General features: G+C 51.5%; 1 protein-coding gene across 4 annotated transcripts in view; it reads left to right on the top strand.

Moving 5' to 3' along the window:
• The window catches only part of NOS1 (nitric oxide synthase 1), a 76,738-nt gene extending 67,075 nt beyond the window's left edge, over nucleotides 1-9,663 (top strand). For all 4 annotated transcript variants that reach the window (XM_041420471.1, XM_041420473.1, XM_041420470.1 and 1 more), the window contains 8 exons: nucleotides 624-793; nucleotides 1,009-1,219; nucleotides 2,566-2,653; nucleotides 2,924-3,045; nucleotides 3,261-3,409; nucleotides 3,923-4,117; nucleotides 4,854-4,972; nucleotides 5,880-9,663. In XM_041420471.1, coding sequence (XP_041276405.1) covers nucleotides 624-793; nucleotides 1,009-1,219; nucleotides 2,566-2,653; nucleotides 2,924-3,045; nucleotides 3,261-3,409; nucleotides 3,923-4,117; nucleotides 4,854-4,972; nucleotides 5,880-5,895 — 1,070 coding nt within the window. In that variant the 3' untranslated portion in view covers nucleotides 5,896-9,663. The remainder of the gene's footprint in view (nucleotides 1-623; nucleotides 794-1,008; nucleotides 1,220-2,565; nucleotides 2,654-2,923; nucleotides 3,046-3,260; nucleotides 3,410-3,922; nucleotides 4,118-4,853; nucleotides 4,973-5,879) is intronic.
• The last annotated feature ends 8,742 nt before the right edge of the window (nucleotides 9,664-18,405 follow it).

Raw genomic sequence — 18,405 nt, 5'->3', positions numbered from 1 at the left:
GTGGAGGGGCCATCCCAACACTGGATTTCAGGGATTTCCTGATTCCCTACTGCCATGCATGGTGTAACTGGAGATGGAAAACCTTAATCCACTGTCTCAGAGTGGGATGAAAACCAGGATTTGCCCACCTTGGTGTAGAAATGTGCCTCCTGTTGATGGAGTGGCAAAACTATCCTTTGTCCCCCTAAAAAGGAAATAAGCTCAGAAGTTTCTGTCCTGGATCCGATAAAAAGGCACCTCATAGGCCTAAGAGACTTCACCTCAAACTTAAGGGTAGCCAATTGGACAGAAGCCAATAAGTCCCACCTAAACAATTTACTAGAAAAAGAAGTGAACCAAGAAACTAATCGCTTTTATGAGGTGTTTTACCAAGAGCAAGAACCTCGTGCAACTACATCCGTTTTTTCTGTTTGTTGTTTTGCCTTTTATTAAACCTTTTTGTTTCCAACAGTGCAACAGAAGCCATCCTGCTAATTTTGTGCGTCCAAAAGTAGCTGAACTATCTTAAGTGTTTTATAGACCTCCAAAAGCTTATGAGAAGACCTAGCTCGAAAAAGCACATAAAACACCTTGGCCCTGCTGCTCAGCTGATCCCAGGCTTGTGCTGGATTCCCTCCTGGCAGGTGTCATCAGTAACTGGACAGATGAGAACCGTGTCCCACCCTGCACCATCTTCCAGGCCTTCAAGTACTACCTGGACATCACCACCCCTCCCACCCCGCTGCTGCTGCAGCAGTTTGCTCTGCTGGCCACCAGTGACAAGGAGAAGAAACGTCTGCAGGTCCTCAGCAAGGTAAAGAGCCCAAGCCCCAGGTTCTGCAAGGGCCTGGGGGCAATCACAGCCCAGCCAGGGCACTTCCATCCCACACTGTGCTTAGGCTGTCTCCACCCCTGAGCAGGGCTCAGGGGGCCTTTGCTGCCAGCCACTCCAGCTTTGCCATGGACCTCCTGGGATATCACCTGGAAAAGGTGGATCCTGCAGCTCTCTCCTCCCTCCCTCTTTCCCAGGGCTTGCAGGAGTACGAGGAGTGGAAGTGGTCCAAGAACCCCACAATCGTGGAGGTGCTGGAGGAGTTCCCCTCGGTGCAGATGCCCTCCACACTGCTGCTCACCCAGCTGCCCCTCCTGCAGCCTCGCTACTACTCCATCAGCTCGTCCCCAGAGATGTACCCAGGAGAGGTGCACCTCACCGTGGCTGTGGTGTCCTACCGCACCCGAGGTACCGCCGCAGGGCTGGGCTCTGGGGGAAGAAGCACCACAGGGGCAACCATACCACAGCTCTGGCAAGGAGATGTTCCTTTAAAGCTTTTCTGCCTGCTGCAGATTCCCCCAGACCACAGCACTGCTGTCCCATGTCATGGAGAGTGGCAGTGACACAGAGGTGACCCTTCTGGGGTAGTGTCTTGGTTTAAAAGACAGGTGTCTGCTAAGGAAAGCAGGAGCCGCCCTTGAAATGGAAAATGCAAACTCCCTCCCTCTGAATTATTTTAATTTTGAGTTTGAGGGGCTCTCAGGCAAAGATATGTGAATAGAAATAACAGTTTTTATTAGGGAAAAAAATAAAAGTAAAATAAGAATGCAGTAATACAAAAAGCACTGCCAGAGTCAGAAGAGGCCCTGACCCCCTGTGGGTCAGGGTGGTGGCACAGTCCCATCCCATGGGGGCTCAGCCCTCCTGCAGTGCCAGCTGTGGTTCTGCTGGATCAGGGATCCTGCACAAGGCTGGAGTTTTCCTCTGGAGCTCCAGGACTGCTGGAGATGGGCCTGCTCTTCCTCTGGGAATGCAGGGCAGGAGAAAGCTGCTCCTCTGGGAATGCAGTGGGCAAAGGTTGCTGGGCTGTTCCAGGCTCAGATTGTATCCAGGTAGGAATGCTTGGCTCCTCCCCTGGGCAGAGCATCTCCCAGTGGGATGCTGGAATTTGATCAGCCATGCAGGGACACTCAGTGGCCATGGACAGCAGAGATCTCCTGGAGGGAGGATTGGCTGTGGGAGAGATAAAGAAAACTGCCCCATGAACAGCAGAGAACTGCCCCACCTCTGACAGATGGCAATGGAATACACACCCCCAGCTACACCTTTCAGCCTGAGACAGGCAGATCCATAACCCAAGCTCCATGTAGGATTCTGTTTGCCCACCCCAAAATCCACATTCCCAGTAGCCTAACTTGTGTAGCAGTGACACTGATGTGTCCAAGCATGGTCATGGTGTGGGTGGACATAGCCCTGGCGCTCTGCAGGATGCAGGGGGGACAGTGGAGCTGCCATGGAGGGTTTGTGTTTGAGAGCATCATGATGCTGCTCCTGCCGAAAAGGTCCAGAGGAGAGCCAGGTGCTCCCTAAGGAGTGTGAAGGTCCACCTATGCCAGGTCTAAGTCCTCGGTAGCTCCACAGAGGGATCCAAGTGCCAAACTCTGCCAAGTTCCTGGAGAATGGATGCTGAGATATTAAATGTTTCAGGGAGGTGTTCATGCAGGATGTAGCAGGGAGGGTTTTAGGACAGAAAACAGAGTTGTTGGGTGATGTGCCATGTACAGACCTCCCTCCCTCCCTCCCTCCCTTCCCAGATGGAGAGGGACCAATCCACCACGGAGTGTGCTCCTCGTGGCTCAGTCGGATCCAGACAGATGAAGTGGTGCCCTGCTTTGTACGAGGGTGAGTAACCCACACAAGACCAGGTGTGAGGAAGACTGGGTGAGACCTCACACAGGATGAGCTCTCTGCCCTCGACTGTTGTCACAGTGGGAGAAAACAGGGCTGGGTTTGTGAGAAAATGGTTCCCCTCTGAGAGAAATTCTGCACCAAAATGTCACATCCTGGGATTTCACCTCATTTTCTGCCCCTCATTCTCTGGGAGCTGTCTCAGCTGGCTGTGGGCAGAGGGAACACCCTGCTGGTGTTTAACTGGAGCTTTGATGTGTGCAGTGCCCCCGGGTTCCACCTGCCCCAGGACCCCCAGGTGCCCTGCATCCTCATCGGCCCCGGCACCGGCATCGCCCCTTTCCGCAGCTTCTGGCAGCAGCGGCTCTTCGACATCCAGCACAAAGGTGGGACCATCCTCTTCCTCACCTCACACAGATTTTGGGAACCCTGGGTCGGGGTGTCGGGGTGTGGGTCCCACCCTGCCAGGGGTGTCCCAGCAGACCTGCTGGCAGTCTGGAGGGAGGTGGCTCGTGGGAGTGGGAGGTGGCTCGTGGGAATGAGAGGTGGTTCGTGGGAACTGGTGTCCCTGGGCTGAGTGCTGTCCCCACGCTGTCCCCAGGGCTGAAGCCGTGTCCCATGGTGCTGGTGTTTGGCTGCCGGCAGTCCAGGATTGACCACATCTACAAGGAGGAGACGCTCTTTGCCAAAAGCCAGGGTGTCTTCAGAGAGCTGTACACGGCCTATTCCCGGGAACCGGACAAACCAAAGGTGGGCACGGCCCGGGAATGCTCCCCGTGCCCACGGCGAGCCAGCAGGGCTGGTTCCCTGGCCAGTGGTGGCTCACCCCTGGGGCACAGAAATGTGCAGGATTCTCCCTTCCCTGTGGGCACCGTTCCCAGGGTGTGTCCCCATGCCAGTGCCAGCCAGAATGTGTGCCCAGGCTGCTCATGCAGCCATCCAGGGGGAAGAGGAGGAGGGGAAAGGAGAATGGGAAAGGAAAGGAAAGGAAAAAAGATGTCACCCAGTGGGGTGGCCCAGAGCCAGTGCAAATACCTGCTTCAAATTCCCACTGGGACTGGACAGGCCTGGCAATGGAAGAGATGGTGCAGGTGTGCCCACACAAGAGCAGACGGATGCTTTGCTGCTGTCCCCATCTCTTTTTTGTCACTGTGGGTGCTGCAAGGCACAGCTGTGTCCCCCAAAGAGGGGTCACCCCTCAGTGCTACCCGCAGGGCAGGACAAACCCGAGTTAATCCCAGCTCCCTCCTCCTCATCCCTCAGAAATACGTGCAGGACGTGTTACAGGAGCAGCTGGCCCAGACCGTGTTCAAAGCACTGAAGGAGCAGGGAGGCCACATCTACGTCTGCGGGGATGTCACCATGGCCGGGGACGTCCTCAAGGCCGTGCAGCTCATCGTGAGGCAGCAGGGCCAGCTGTCAGCAGAGGAGGCAGGAGCCTTCCTCAGCAAGCTGCGGGTGAGCCGTGTCTGCAGCGTGCCACCGCCACCCGCACGTGCCACCACCGCCACTCCTGCCACGGGCACTGCACCTGCTGCCTGCCCCCTGTGCCCGGGGAGGGTCAGGAGGGGACATTCCAAAGGTTTCTGCGTGCAGGGAGGTCACCTGGCTCCTCGGGGGAGCGGGCTGAGCACCGGTGCCAGCGCTTTTGGGCACCCCTGGCAAGGCTTGTTCACCATCCATCAAAAAATTGATTTATCAGGGCATTTTGTGGGTCCCCACTGCAAATCTCTCTGTCTGTGTGCCCCGTGCCAGATACAGATGGTGAAGCTGAAGCCTAAATGAGCTCAGTTTGGGACACAGACCCATGGATGGATGCTGGAACAGCTCTGCTTCTCCCAGGAGGATAACTCAGCATGATTCCCATGGGATTTCCCCTCCTGAAGCATGTCCCCACCTCCATCCAGGCCCCATCCAAGGGAGCCTAGAGCCTCTGGCTGTCCACAGGCTGCCCTTGGGCTGCTGTGCCCCTGCCAGCCAGGGATTTCCAGCAGCTGAAGGGGTCTGATGCCCAGAAGACCCCCACTGTGCCCAGGGTGTGACCTTGGGAAGGTCACTCCACCCTCTGTCCTCTCGTGACAGATCCCAAACCCTTTCCCGTGCTTTTGCTGCCTCCCCACCATGCAGGATTTTGCTGGGGCCGACCCCAAACATTCACAAATCCCATTTTTCCCTCTGCCACCCTCCCTCCTAGGATGACAGCCGGTACCACGAGGATATTTTTGGAGTCACCCTGCGCACGTACGAGGTGACAAACCGCCTTAGATCCGAGTCCATCGCGTTCATTGAGGAGAGCAAAAAAGACACCGATGAGTGAGTCAACACGTTTGTTTTAACCCCTGCAGCCACCTCGTGGGCTGGGGGATGGGGAAGGGTGGGAAAGGATGGGAAAGGATGGGAAAGGAAGCTTTGGCTTTTGTGCACACCTTGAAGCAGAGGCTGAGGAAGGCACTGATTTTTGCTCTGGAAGCCTGGCAGTGCCTCTGGAATAGCTGTCACCTCTCTAGGATAAATCCCCCCAGCTTCCCAATTTATTGCACTGATGTGCTCAGGCCTGACAATCCCATCCAAAGGAAAATGGTCCTGCCTGCTGCCTGCTTCCAGGCTGGCAAAACCCACAGGTAGGGGTGGCTCTCCCCAGCTGCAGGGAAGCCTGGCTGGCTCCAGGTGTTCAGCTCTTCATGCCCCTTCAGGAAAGATCCCGAGATTTTTCTCCCTGCTGTTGCAAAAACAATAGAAGTAAAAAAAAAAAAAAAAACAAAGGAAAAAAAAAAAAAAAAGGAAATCTTGACATTTGCTGTGTTTGTTTCTGCTCTACCAAGTCCTGCCATTTGCTCAGCTTGGCCGTGGTGGGATTTTCCCTGGCTGAGCAGAAGGATTATTTAGGATAAAGGCTGGGCAGCTGCATGGATCATGCTCCTTGTGCTGGCCCTTGGTAGCTTGGGGTAAAACCCCTTCCCTGTGTAGTGCCTGCAGTGGGTTTCCCCACATCCCTGAGGTTTGGCAGGAATTTTTCTCCAAGGAATCACATACTCTGGGGTTTGGACTCTAGCAGAGTGCCTCAGTTTCCCACCTGTGGATAGGGATAAAGGTCACCTTCCTGCCCCCCTCACCCAGCTCTGTAAACTCCTGCCCACAACACGGAAAGGCCAGGTGGGGATGATCCTGCTGCTCCTCACTGCTCCCTCTAAGGCCAGCCTTTCTCCCCTTTCCCTTGCAGGGTTTTCTGCTCCTAACTGGACCCTTCGCCCCCAGGGGATGCCAAACCAGTCCCAGCACCTGCTGCCCCCTCCAGCTGGAGGGCACTGGGTTTTGTATTTCACGGACACAGTGGCTCCTTTCCCAGGGGAACTGCCCATGGAAAGCGCTCTGTCTCTCGTCCTGTTGTTGTGTCCTGATGATGATGATGATGATGACTTTTATTTCCTTTCCTTCCTCCTTCTCTTGCTCTTGTCCTGTGGCCATTTCTTTTCACTTCCTTCCCTTTCCCTGGATTTCCCTACTGGAGTTTGATGGCTTTATAACCTGCAGTGGCTCTTTTGAGAATTCCACATTTCCCCTCCTTCCCGTGAGGGCATTTTGCAGCTGCATGAAATCACCACCTTTGTGATCATTTTTGGGAGTTCCTGGGGGTGAGCAGAGGTGGCAGGGGCTGGGCAATGGCGAGGTCTTGTTTCTTGTCCAGAGCTGGGGGTTGTTCCTGCCAGGCTCCCTCTTTCCCCAGCTCAGGGCTTGGCTGAATCCTTGTGTTTCCATGGCTTTTCTCTGGATTTGGACAAACCTGGGCATATGACCGAGGCTGGGGGCAGATGATGTGCAATTCCCTTGAATTTTATTCATCCCCAAGCAGCCTGGGTACAGCTGTGTGGTTTTTGATCTGATTTATGTGTCACGATTGCTCCTAAACGGGCCCTGCTTTGTCTCTCTTCTACTGCTCTCTTTTCCTGCTCCCTCTGAGCCTCTCCTTTTGCTCACTCCCAACTTTTGCTGGCATGGAAGTTCTCCCACAAGCTCTGAGCACGCAGGCTGATGTGCAGGCCAAGGAAAAGCTCCTGGCAGTGACTTCTGCAGGGGGTTTTCCAGGGAGTATTTGATCTGCAGCCACACTGGCTGCACCCAGAGCTTTGCACACCCTGATCCCTCTCCCAGGTGAGCCTGGATAGCCACGAAGATGGGACAGAAGCAGCTCTCAGCTGCCAGAAGGAACAAAGGCAGCACTTGGAGGGGGATGGAGGCTCCAGGTCTTTGGCGAGGATGTGCTCACAGAGGAACCAGGAAATCCAATAGTCAGCAGCTCTTAGCACATCTCATGAGCACTTGTGGGACAGCAGACCCAGCCCTTTCCACATTTTAGGGAGGAGAAAGTGCCACTGTGGAGCCACCTGCCTGCCAAGAGAGACGTGTGTGGCATATTGGGGGTGAGGCAGGCCCCTCTGTGCCACCTGCCAGTGGCACGAGCTGTCTCAGCCAGGACAGCTCCTGTGAGAAGGGAGGTGAGATCAGCTGCAAAGGTGCTGGGCTCTGACACGCTCACACCTCAGCCCTGCTGCAAGAACCTGGCCCCAAAAGCAATTTAACACAACCACAGAAAGGTTGGAAGAAACAGAAAGCCTCTAACAGAGAAAAGTTGTCTGCAAGGGAAAGCAAACATGACCTTGTGTGTCCTTCCTCCTGCTGCACCCTGAAGAATCACAGAACATTCTGAACTTGAAGGGACCCACAAGGATCCAGCCCAGCTCCTGAGTGAATGGCCCATCCAGGGACTGAACCTCAGCGTTTTTAGCACCAGGCTCTGCCCAGCTGAGCCCATCCCAGGTTTGTCCTCCCTCACTGCCACCACAAGGACAGCAGGACATGGCTGCAGCTCTTGCTGGAGGCAGGGATGCAGGGTTGGCATCTTGAGGTGGCAGCTGCTGATCGTCCCCTCCTGCCCTGCTCTGCCCAGCTGTGCATGGATATCCTGGATGGAGCCGAGCTCCTGGACTGCTGACAGCACAGGGATTGCCCAGGAGCTTTCACAGGGCTCAGATCACCTGCCCTGAGCTAAAGGCAGCACAGAAAGAGCTGCAGGAGCTCTGCTGCTCTCCCAGCCATGGAACAAGCCCCACTGTCCCAGGCTGTGCTGTTATTCCCACCCTCAGCCAGGATCCCCTGCCCTCTCCTGCCTCGTCTCCATGGGCTGTGACACCTGCAACTTCGACCCCCTGAATCCCTGAAGCATCTCCAGCCCAAAATCCAGGAGCAGAAGGGCTCCAGGCACCGGGAGAATTTGAGATCCAGGTCTGCTGGTGCCAGCCGAGCATCCAACACGGGATAAAACGAATAAATGCTGCCACGGTGTGGCCGGAGCTGAGCTGGCAGGGCTGGCGGGGCTGGGCTGTGTGGCACTGCCTCGGCACTTGGTGACCTGGAGGGGAAAGCTGGAGAGCACGGAGGAGAGGACAGCCCACCCCAATCCCAGGGCGGGCAGTGGCATGGGGGAGCTGGGCCCCTTGGCTTGGGATGTGTGAGTTTGGGAGAGGTCTGGGAGAAAACCCCCTGGCTCCAGAGCTGGGAACTTGCAGCAAGCTTGGCCTTGACCCCCATCCTGTGGCTGCAGAACTAAGCTGAAATCAGAAAGAAAGTCAGAAAGAAAGTCAGACTCATCCTCTTCTGGGAAATTCTGGCTCCTGCATTGTGCTCTGGTCCTCCTTCAGAAGAAGGGAAGATGCAACCTGACAAGGAGGAGGAAGAGGAGGAGGTGGTAATGGCCAAAGAAACATCTCTTTGTCCTCTTCCCAGCTCCCGCCATGGTGCTGGCAAGGTTTCCCCCCTGTGCTGCCTCCTGCCTGCCCTGCTGTACCATCTCCCACCTGCAGCCCGTGCCTGAGCTGGGTTATCTTGCTTTCTGTGCATCCCAAAGCTCATCACCTGCATCTCCCTTCCCAGGGGAGCCAGCAGGGCAGCACAGCCCTCCTGCCGTGGGTCTGCAGAGGGTCTGGGCTGGGCAGGCAGAGCTCAGCAAACACCTGAGCCTGAGCCCTGCCGAGCCCTTGGAGGGGAAATGCTGCTTTAAGGCTCCTTGCCTGGACCTGGAGCAGAAATCCCCTCCCTGCCCAGAAGGTCCATGAGGTTAAAGCCGCCCAGGGCTCCGAGCTGCCTCTGCTCCCGCTGGCTCCTCACAAGCTGCACCACTGGGAATTTTGATTCACTGTTTGCTGTTGAGTCAGTCTCAGACGTCTGAAGTGCTCCCCTTCATCCCCTCCACCTGCAGGGGCTTCGCACTCCCCTTGAGCTCCATTTTCTCCCATAGCAACAGGGGAAGGAAACTTGTGGATGCGCTTTATTATTCCTGAAATGTGGCTCTTCCAGCCTGGCCTCTGCTCGTCTCCCTGTGGCCTTTCTGACATGCAGGTGAAGCCACAAAATCTCTGCTATGAGCACAGAGGGAGGTGGGTCTGCCCCAGCCCGGGGCCCTGAGCTGCTCCAGGGGTCACACACGCAGGGCTTGTGCCTCTGGGGCACTCAGGTGACAAATCTGTCCCCTCTGGGTGCCTGCTGCCCACCTCTCCTGTGCTGGACCCGATGGACCCAGCCTGGCCAGCGTCCCAATTGCTCTCCTGAGGATCTCTACCACCACCACCACCCCAGTTTGGAGCAGCTCTTCTGCTTTTCACTCTCAATGTTAAAGAGACTCTTCTCTGAACAGGAGGTTTGATTTTCAAGACACTAAAAAGTGGGGTTTTTGCAAAGATTTCACTTCCGAGTTCTTTCAAGTGTCCACAGAGAGTCATTATATGGATTTGAAAACCCAGGGGGAAAGGTTTTGGGTTTTCCCACCCTGCTGTGTCCACCAGCAGGGAAAATCCACTCAGTGCACGGGTATCCAGTGCTGTGCTGTTGGTGATTTCCGAGGTTTCATCTCCTGGGAAGGGCTGCCTGGGAGTTTGTTGTTCTTCTGTTTATGAGAGACAATGGCAAAACAATGAGACAACAACAAAACAATGAGACAACAGCAAAACAATGAGACAAGGGCCAAAAAATGAGACATCTGCCACCAGGAGTGTATGAGACAACAACAAAACAATGAGACAACAGCAAAACAATGAGACATCTGCCACCAGGAGTGGCCTCACAGGGCTGTCACCTCCACGTCGTGGCCTGAGCTTGTTGCTCAAGAGGAACTGAACCAACCTGGCCAGAGAATGGGATCTGGCTCCGGGCTGTCCCTGTCCCCTCAGTGCCTGTGTGTCCCCAGGGGGAGCAGGACTGTGTGCACACCCTGAGCACGGGGAGCTGAGGGATCTGAGGTGTCTGTGCGGGGCCAGCAGTCCTGCAGCTGTGTCCTGGCCAGGGGCCACCCCCTGCAGGGAGGACGTGGGCACAGAGGGGACAATGCCCCCGTGGCTGCTCCTTCCCTGTCAGTGTGTGATTCCTCTGCCCCATCCTGGCTGCTCCCCCTGGAGATCCCTCCCTTGGCAGCCCTGCCTGCCCAGCTGGAGGTGCAGGTGCTGGGACAGGGACTCACAGTGCCTTGTGCTGGGCAGGGGGCACGGCACTGCTCCTGCCTCGGGCTCCTTCTCCCCTGGGATAACTGGGAGCAAACCCATCCCCCCGAGCTGGTGTTTCCCAGGGGGATGGAGATGAGGGGAGGTCACGGTGTGGGTTCAGACTGGGGCTGGGAACTCCCCACGCCCTGGAGACCCTGCTCTGGTCACACTGGGGAGAGGTCCTGTTTGGGCTCGCAGCCTCATGGACTTGCACCAAGCCCAAGCCAAAGCTGCTGCCTCCTGACTTCTGACCACTGAAGCCATTCCACTGCCCCCCGAGGGTTCCCACCATTTTTTGGAAGGATGATTTTATGTTCAAAACTCAATTCTGTTCCTGCTGTCACCAGGGACTCGTTCTCAGCTTCAGAACTGCTCTGATAACTCTGCAATTGTGTTGACAGTTCCAGAGGGGAGCACAGTCCCTTCCCAGAACAGATGGAGACACATTTTCAGGACCATTCAACTTTGCTGTAACTCCCTGTTTGTTATAACAATTCCTTCTGCTGTAACAGGGAGAGCAAAATTTGGCCAGTGCTCTTGAAAAACCTGTAATCCTGAACTTGGATAAAATTAGCCTGGAATCCAAGTCCTCCCAGATCCAAAATGCCTTCCACACCTGCTGGCTTCAGTGGCACTGGGGATTTTGGCAGCTTGCACGGCAGCAGCAGCAATTTCAGAATATTTTTGCGTGTGTCAATCTGCGCTTGCACGTGCCTGCAATGCATGGCTCCAGCAATCCCTGGGAAATCTCCCCCTTCCCAGGAAAATCCCAGCTCCAGCTTCTTCCATGTGGCCATGTGTGCTCAGCAGGGAGCCAAGGGAGAGGGAGAAAGCTGCTGCTCTAAAGCACTTGGTTGCAGAGGTGAAATAGAATTTAGGAGAGGTGAAAATCAGCTTGGGTTTGGCCCAGGGAAACTCGTGGCATATCCAAGCATTGCCTCCCAGATCCACCTTTTTTTTTTTTTTTTTTCCTCCTGGGAAAATGAAGCAGACTGGCAATTCCCGGCCTCCACCTCTGCAGATATTTGGCTGTGATGGAAATTTGAGCCCTGGAATCACAGGAATAAAACCCCAAGTGGTTGTGAGCTCAGAGCTGAGCAGTGGCAGCACCTCACTGCCAGGGCTGCTGCTCTCCTGCCTCACTCATCCACGTCCTACCTGGCCAGATTTTGGGGAGGGATGAGGGAGGAAGCGCCTCAGAGTGAGCAAATCAAACCTGTGAGGCTGGCCCTGAGAATTCCTGGTTTATCAGGAGCCTGTAGGCTGAAGTTTTACAGCTATTCCTCATTGCTGTGGTGAGGAATTGGGCAAGACTCTTGTATCCAAAGCTTTCAGAGCTGTTCTGGAGCTGTGGAAAAGCAAGAACTGGGATGCAGGGCAGCTGTCTGCAGGGCTGGTGCAGAAATCTGGGAGGGAAAAACACCAGGCAAAGTATTTTCCTTCCAGGGGCATCCTTAATACCTGGAAAATTAAAAGGCTAAATACTGGAAAAGTTGGTCTAAGAGAGGAGCTAATTCAGAGCTACTTTTGGCTGCTTTGTTTTCATGTGTTGGTTTTGGGGTGGGGAAAGCAAACAGAGAGCAAACAGCCAGTGTATCAAATTTGGATAAAATCAAACTTTTTGTTCCTACAATAACTGCCGGTGGAGATTTTTAAAATTTATCAAGGGCAACAAAACAGCCTTAATGAACTGAGACATTAATGCTCTTTGCTTCTGAGCCTGCCTTTTTGTTCTCCTCTCCGTGTGACCGTGGCATAGAATCCTGTCTTAACAAAAGCCACTTCTCAGCAGCACAGAGGATGCTCAGGAACGGGAGATGGGGTTGGAGAATCTGCCTGTGAGTGAGATTCAGTGCAAAATCCCTGCTTTGATAAAACCCCACAATACAGGCAAATCCCCACAATTCCCAAGGTTGAATTCCCATGCTCTGCTGCCTTGAAATGCCTTTAAAAACCCCGGGCTGTGTGTGCTTTGTGAGCAGTGTGCGGCTTTTGCAGAGTGCACACACCATTCCCCAGGCAGCGGATGAGCAGAGCGCGATGACTTTCAGCCGGGACTCGTCGCTTTTTCGATTGCACAGAGTTAAAAACACCACTTCTGCCAGCTGCCTGGGGAATTTGATATTCAGTGCCAATTAATTTTTGTAATATGAGCAGGGATTTATCCCCTTGGCTCCCCCAGGCACCTTCAGTGTCAGACTCAAAGGTTGGGTTGGAGTTTTTCATTTTCCAGTGGCCTTTTCCTGAAGAGCAGCGGTGAGGACGGGGAGTGGGCTGGGGAAGGTGGCAGCTTTGGGCCAGGAAACTCCCAAATTTTCCATTGTAAACCCTTCAGATGTGGGTAAATCCTGCTGGGCTGGGTGGGGCTCCAGGCCCTGGCTGCTCCCTGCTCCCCTCACACCCTCACGTCACTGTGCCTTCATCCGCTCGAGGAAACGATGCCGAGATTTGAGCCTGGCACTCTCACTTTGCATCCCATCCCCAGCTGCGTGTGGGGCAGGGGGATCTCCTTTTGTAGCTGCTTTCTGTGTGATCCCAGGGTAGGTTTGTGCAGGGGTGGGGTGACCCGAGCTGTGTGTGATCCTCCCAGTGCTTTAAGCAGCCAGAAACGTGGTTCTTCCCCTACCTCCGAGCTCTCGATGCTGCTAAAATCTCTGCCATTCGTCCCCCGTGCTCCAGCCCCTCTCTCAGACTGGCTCTGGCTCTGTTTGCAAGATATCCACGTTGTTCTGAAGCATGCACCTCTCTGTATAGTCCCAATCTTCTGATTTTATGGAATACTTATGCCTGTTTGCATTACGGTCAAAATAAAAAAGTGAACTAAAAGCTGGCGGTTCTTCTCTCCTCTCTGGGTTTTTAACACCAGAAGGTGCTCGAGGTCTCTGCTGGTGCCTTGGCCTCGCTCTGCTCTGCCACCTGTAATGCCAGGGTGCCACAAATAGCAGTGGCAGTCAGCAGCACCCGCTCACCTGCCAGACACAGACAGCGCCTGTGAGGTGCCTGAGTCACAGCACAGCGTGTGAAAACACCTTCACTCTGCTGGGAACAGCCAAAAAGTTCAGTAACAGACAGCAGGGCACAAGGACCACAGAACAAAGGTTATTATGGCCAGGTGCATCTTGGCACTCAGCCAAGCTGCTATTTTGGAAACACCCTTCATATCCCATTTCTGTTGCATATTCATAGACCCTCATGCACAGTAAACTTTTCCCAAACTGGTTTATATGTTCCAAGAACTGTTGAGCCTGGCTCCTCCTTAGAGCACGCACATTCCTTGGTTGTGGTTTTAGTCCTTTCTTATCATCTCCTGGTTTTGGGCCTTTCTCCCCACTGCCCTCAGACTGTGGGTGCTGATAATTGCAATATCAACAGCAGGGTCCTCATCCTGTGTTCACTGGGTGCTATCCCATCCCAGCAGGCACTTTAACACAAGCACACTGATATCAGCAACTTCACTGAGCTTGATTAACAGCAGAAATAAAAACTGTACCTTTATAACAAAGTCACTTTAACACCACACGTATAAAATCTATTTTAATATTTGCAAAAAGCCAATGTTATAATATGCATCTATAACACACAGATCCTGTCATTTATCCCGTGTCCTTGGGGGGAAATGTCACAGGGCTGGCTGTGTGCAATCCAGGGCGAGTTCTGGAGCCTTGGGAACACAGCAAAAGCAGCCCAGGCTGGAGCTGAGAGGCCTGGAAATGAGAAAGAAATGAGCAAGAAATGAAATGAGAAAGAAATGAAATGAGAAAGAAATGAAATGAGAAAGAAATGAAATGAGAAAGAATGGAGATAGCGGCCAGGTTCCTACAATAACTGCCGGTGGAGATTTTTAAAATTTATCAAGGGCAACAAAACAGCCTTAATGAACTGAGACATTAATGCTCTTTGCTTCTGAGCCTGCCTTTTTGTTCTCCTCTCCGTGTGACCGTGGCATAGAATCCTGTCTTAACAAAAGCCACTTCTCAGCAGCACAGAGGATGCTCAGGAACGGGAGATGGGGTTGGAGAATCTGCCTGTGAGTGAGATTCAGTGCAAAATCCCTGCTTTGATAAAACCCCACAATACAGGCAAATCCCCACAATTCCCAAGGTTGAATTCCCATGCTCTGCTGCCTTGAAATGCCTTTAAAAACCCCGGGCTGTGTGTGCTTTGTGAGCAGTGTGCGGCTTTTGCAGAGTGCACACACCATTCCCCAGGCAGCGGATGAGCAGAGCGCGATGACTTTCAGCCGGGACTCGTCGCTTTTTCGATTGCACAGAGTTAAAAACACCACTTCTGCCAGCTGCCTGGGGAATTTGATATTCAGTGCCAATTAATTTTTGTAATATGAGCAGGGATTTATCCCCTTGGCTCCCCCAGGCACCTTCAGTGTCAGACTCAAAGGTTGGGTTGGAGTTTTTCATTTTCCAGTGGCCTTTTCCTGAAGAGCAGCGGTGAGGACGGGGAGTGGGCTGGGGAAGGTGGCAGCTTTGGGCCAGGAAACTCCCAAATTTTCCATTGTAAACCCTTCAGATGTGGGTAAATCCTGCTGGGCTGGGTGGGGCTCCAGGCCCTGGCTGCTCCCTGCTCCCCTCACACCCTCACGTCACTGTGCCTTCATCCGCTCGAGGAAACGATGCCGAGATTTGAGCCTGGCACTCTCACTTTGCATCCCATCCCCAGCTGCGTGTGGGGCAGGGGGATCTCCTTTTGTAGCTGCTTTCTGTGTGATCCCAGGGTAGGTTTGTGCAGGGGTGGGGTGACCCGAGCTGTGTGTGATCCTCCCAGTGCTTTAAGCAGCCAGAAACGTGGTTCTTCCCCTACCTCCGAGCTCTCGATGCTGCTAAAATCTCTGCCATTCGTCCCCCGTGCTCCAGCCCCTCTCTCAGACTGGCTCTGGCTCTGTTTGCAAGATATCCACGTTGTTCTGAAGCATGCACCTCTCTGTATAGTCCCAATCTTCTGATTTTATGGAATACTTATGCCTGTTTGCATTACGGTCAAAATAAAAAAGTGAACTAAAAGCTGGCGGTTCTTCTCTCCTCTCTGGGTTTTTAACACCAGAAGGTGCTCGAGGTCTCTGCTGGTGCCTTGGCCTCGCTCTGCTCTGCCACCTGTAATGCCAGGGTGCCACAAATAGCAGTGGCAGTCAGCAGCACCCGCTCACCTGCCAGACACAGACAGCGCCTGTGAGGTGCCTGAGTCACAGCACAGCGTGTGAAAACACCTTCACTCTGCTGGGAACAGCCAAAAAGTTCAGTAACAGACAGCAGGGCACAAGGACCACAGAACAAAGGTTATTATGGCCAGGTGCATCTTGGCACTCAGCCAAGCTGCTATTTTGGAAACACCCTTCATATCCCATTTCTGTTGCATATTCATAGACCCTCATGCACAGTAAACTTTTCCCAAACTGGCTTATACTTTCCAAGAACTGTTGAGCCTGGCTCCTCCTTAGAGCACGCACATTCCTTGGTTGTGGTTTTAGTCCTTTCTTATCATCTCCTGGTTTTGGGCCTTTCTCCCCACTGCCCTCAGACTGTGGGTGCTGATAATTGCAATATCAACAGCAGGGTCCTCATCCTGTGTTCACTGGGTGCTATCCCATCCCAGCAGGCACTTTAACACAAGCACACTGATATCAGCGACTTCACTGAGCTTGATTAACAGCAGAAATAAAAACTGCATCTTTATAACAAAGTCACTTTAACACCACACGTATAAAATCTATTTTAATATTTGCAAAAAGCCAATGTTATAATATGCATCTAATAACACACAGATCCTGTCATTTATCCCGTGTCCTTGGGGGGAAATGTCACAGGGCTGGCTGTGTGCAATCCAGGGCGAGTTCTGGAGCCTTGGGAACACAGCAAAAGCAGCCCAGGCTGGAGCTGAGAGGCCTGGAAATGAGAAAGAAATGAGCAAGAAATGAAATGAGAAAGAAATGAAATGAGAAAGAAATGAAATGAGAAAGAAATGAAATGAGAAAGAAATGAGAAAGCGGCCAGGGCAGAAATACAGACATGGCTTTTCCCATGGGAAAATGATTTTCCCATGTAAGGGAAAAGGGAGCTTATTAAAAAAAGAGATTTTTTTCATGGGCAGGGAGGGGCTTCCCACTGCCAGAGGGCAGGGTTAGGTGGGACAGTGGGAAGGAATTGTTCCCTGGGAGGGTGGGCAGGCCCTGGCACAGGATATTGGTACTCATTGATCCACTTTAGGTATTTCTGCTATTGACAAGGACCCCTCTGTGCATTCTTTTGGGTACTGATATAAGGTCAGAACCTCAGCTACTGAGAATTTTAGATTTTCTGTGCTGACAGGTACTGACCCTCAAAGCAACACTGCATTTGACCTGAGGCCGTGGAGAAGGCTTCCAAAATGTAATGATAAAACTAAGATTATGGGTGTGGAGTTTGAATAGAAGTGTGTAATATCACATGGTGGAAAACATAGAGTTTAAGGTTTTAGAATATAGTAATATATGAAAATTATTTATATTTATATATAGATATGATTTAATTTAATATATAACAGTATCCATTAATTTAATATATAATAATACATTATATATTATATCTATATAATGTATATAATATAGACAATAATAATATCTGTTATACATAATATATATAGTTACATATATATAAAACAAGGTAGATGTTTTAGGGTAGAAGCCAGTCCTTCTTCTTTACCTTCTTCACAAATTTAAGTAGTATTGTGTAATTAGATTAAAAAGTCCACATTACAGAACACAGGTAATTAGTTATTAAGTTTAAAAAATAATAATTTAAGTGTCATTTCTTAATTAGACAGTTTATCCTTAAAAGACCTTATAGTGCTACACATTGATAAGTCTCCTTTTGGTATATTTTGAGATATTTTTACACATTGATATGTTCCCTCTGTGCACCTCTTTTAGGTATTGGTACACATTCGGTATTGATTAGATAAGGTCCCCTTTGGGTGCCTCCTTTTCGCTATTGATACCCATTGATGAGGCTCCTTTTTGGAATCTCCTTTCCAATATTGATACACATTGAGAGATCCCCCTGTGCACTCCTTTTTTGCTATTGATACACATTGATAGGCCCCCTTTTTGGAATCTCCTTTCCAGAAGCCAGTCCTTCTTCTTTACCTTCTTCACAAATTTAAGTAGTATTGTGTAATTAGATTAAAAAGTCCACATTACAGAACACAGGTAATTAGTTATTAAGTTTAAAAAATAATAATTTAAGTGTCATTTCTTAATTAGACAGTTTATCCTTAAAAGACCTTATAGTGCTACACATTGATAAGTCTCCTTTTGGTATATTTTGAGATATTTTTACACATTGATATGTTCCCTCTGTGCACCTCTTTTAGGTATTGGTACACATTCGGTATTGATTAGATAAGGTCCCCTTTGGGTGCCTCCTTTTCACTATTGATACCCACTGATGAGGCCCCTTTTTGGAATCTCCTTTCCGATATTGATACACATTGAGAGATCCCCCTGTGCACTCCTTTTTTGCTATTGATACACATTGATAGGCCCCCTTTTTGGAATCTCCTTTCCAATATTGATACACTGATGAAACCCCCTTTTTGTCCCCCCCCTTTTCAATATTGACACATTTTGATCATTCCCCTTTGGACACCCCCTTTCCAATATTGATACACTGATGAAACCCCCTTTTTGTCCCCCCCCTTTTCAATATTGACACATTTTGATCATTCCCCTTTGGACACCCCCTTTCCGATATGGATACACATTGATAGACCCCCCTGTGCACCCCATTTTTGATACTGACACACATTGATGAGGCCCCTTTTTGGCACTCCATTTCCAATATTAGTACACATTGATCCCTTTTGGGCACTCTGTTTCCAATATTGATACACATTGATGAGGTCCCTTTTTGTCACTCCATTTCCAATACTGATCACATTGATTCCTTTTTGGGCACTCTGTTTCCAATATTGATACACATTGATGAGGTCCCTTTTTGGCACTCCATTTCCAATATTAGTACACATTGATCCCTTTTGGGCACTCTGTTTCCAATATTGATACACATTGATGAGGTCCTGTTCTGGCACTCTGTTTCCAATATTGATACACATTGATGAGGTCCCGTTCTGGCACTCCCTTTCCAATATTGATACACATTGATGAGGTCCCTTTTTGGCACTCCATTTCCAATATCGATCACATTGATGCAGTCCTTTTCTGGCCTCCAT

Source organism: Onychostruthus taczanowskii, unplaced genomic scaffold (assembly GCF_017590055.1).
Source record: "Onychostruthus taczanowskii isolate IOZ18803 unplaced genomic scaffold, ASM1759005v1 scaffold64, whole genome shotgun sequence".
In the NCBI taxonomy this organism is placed as follows: domain Eukaryota; kingdom Metazoa; phylum Chordata; class Aves; order Passeriformes; family Passeridae; genus Onychostruthus; species Onychostruthus taczanowskii.
This window is presented reverse-complemented; position numbering and strand designations above follow the sequence as displayed.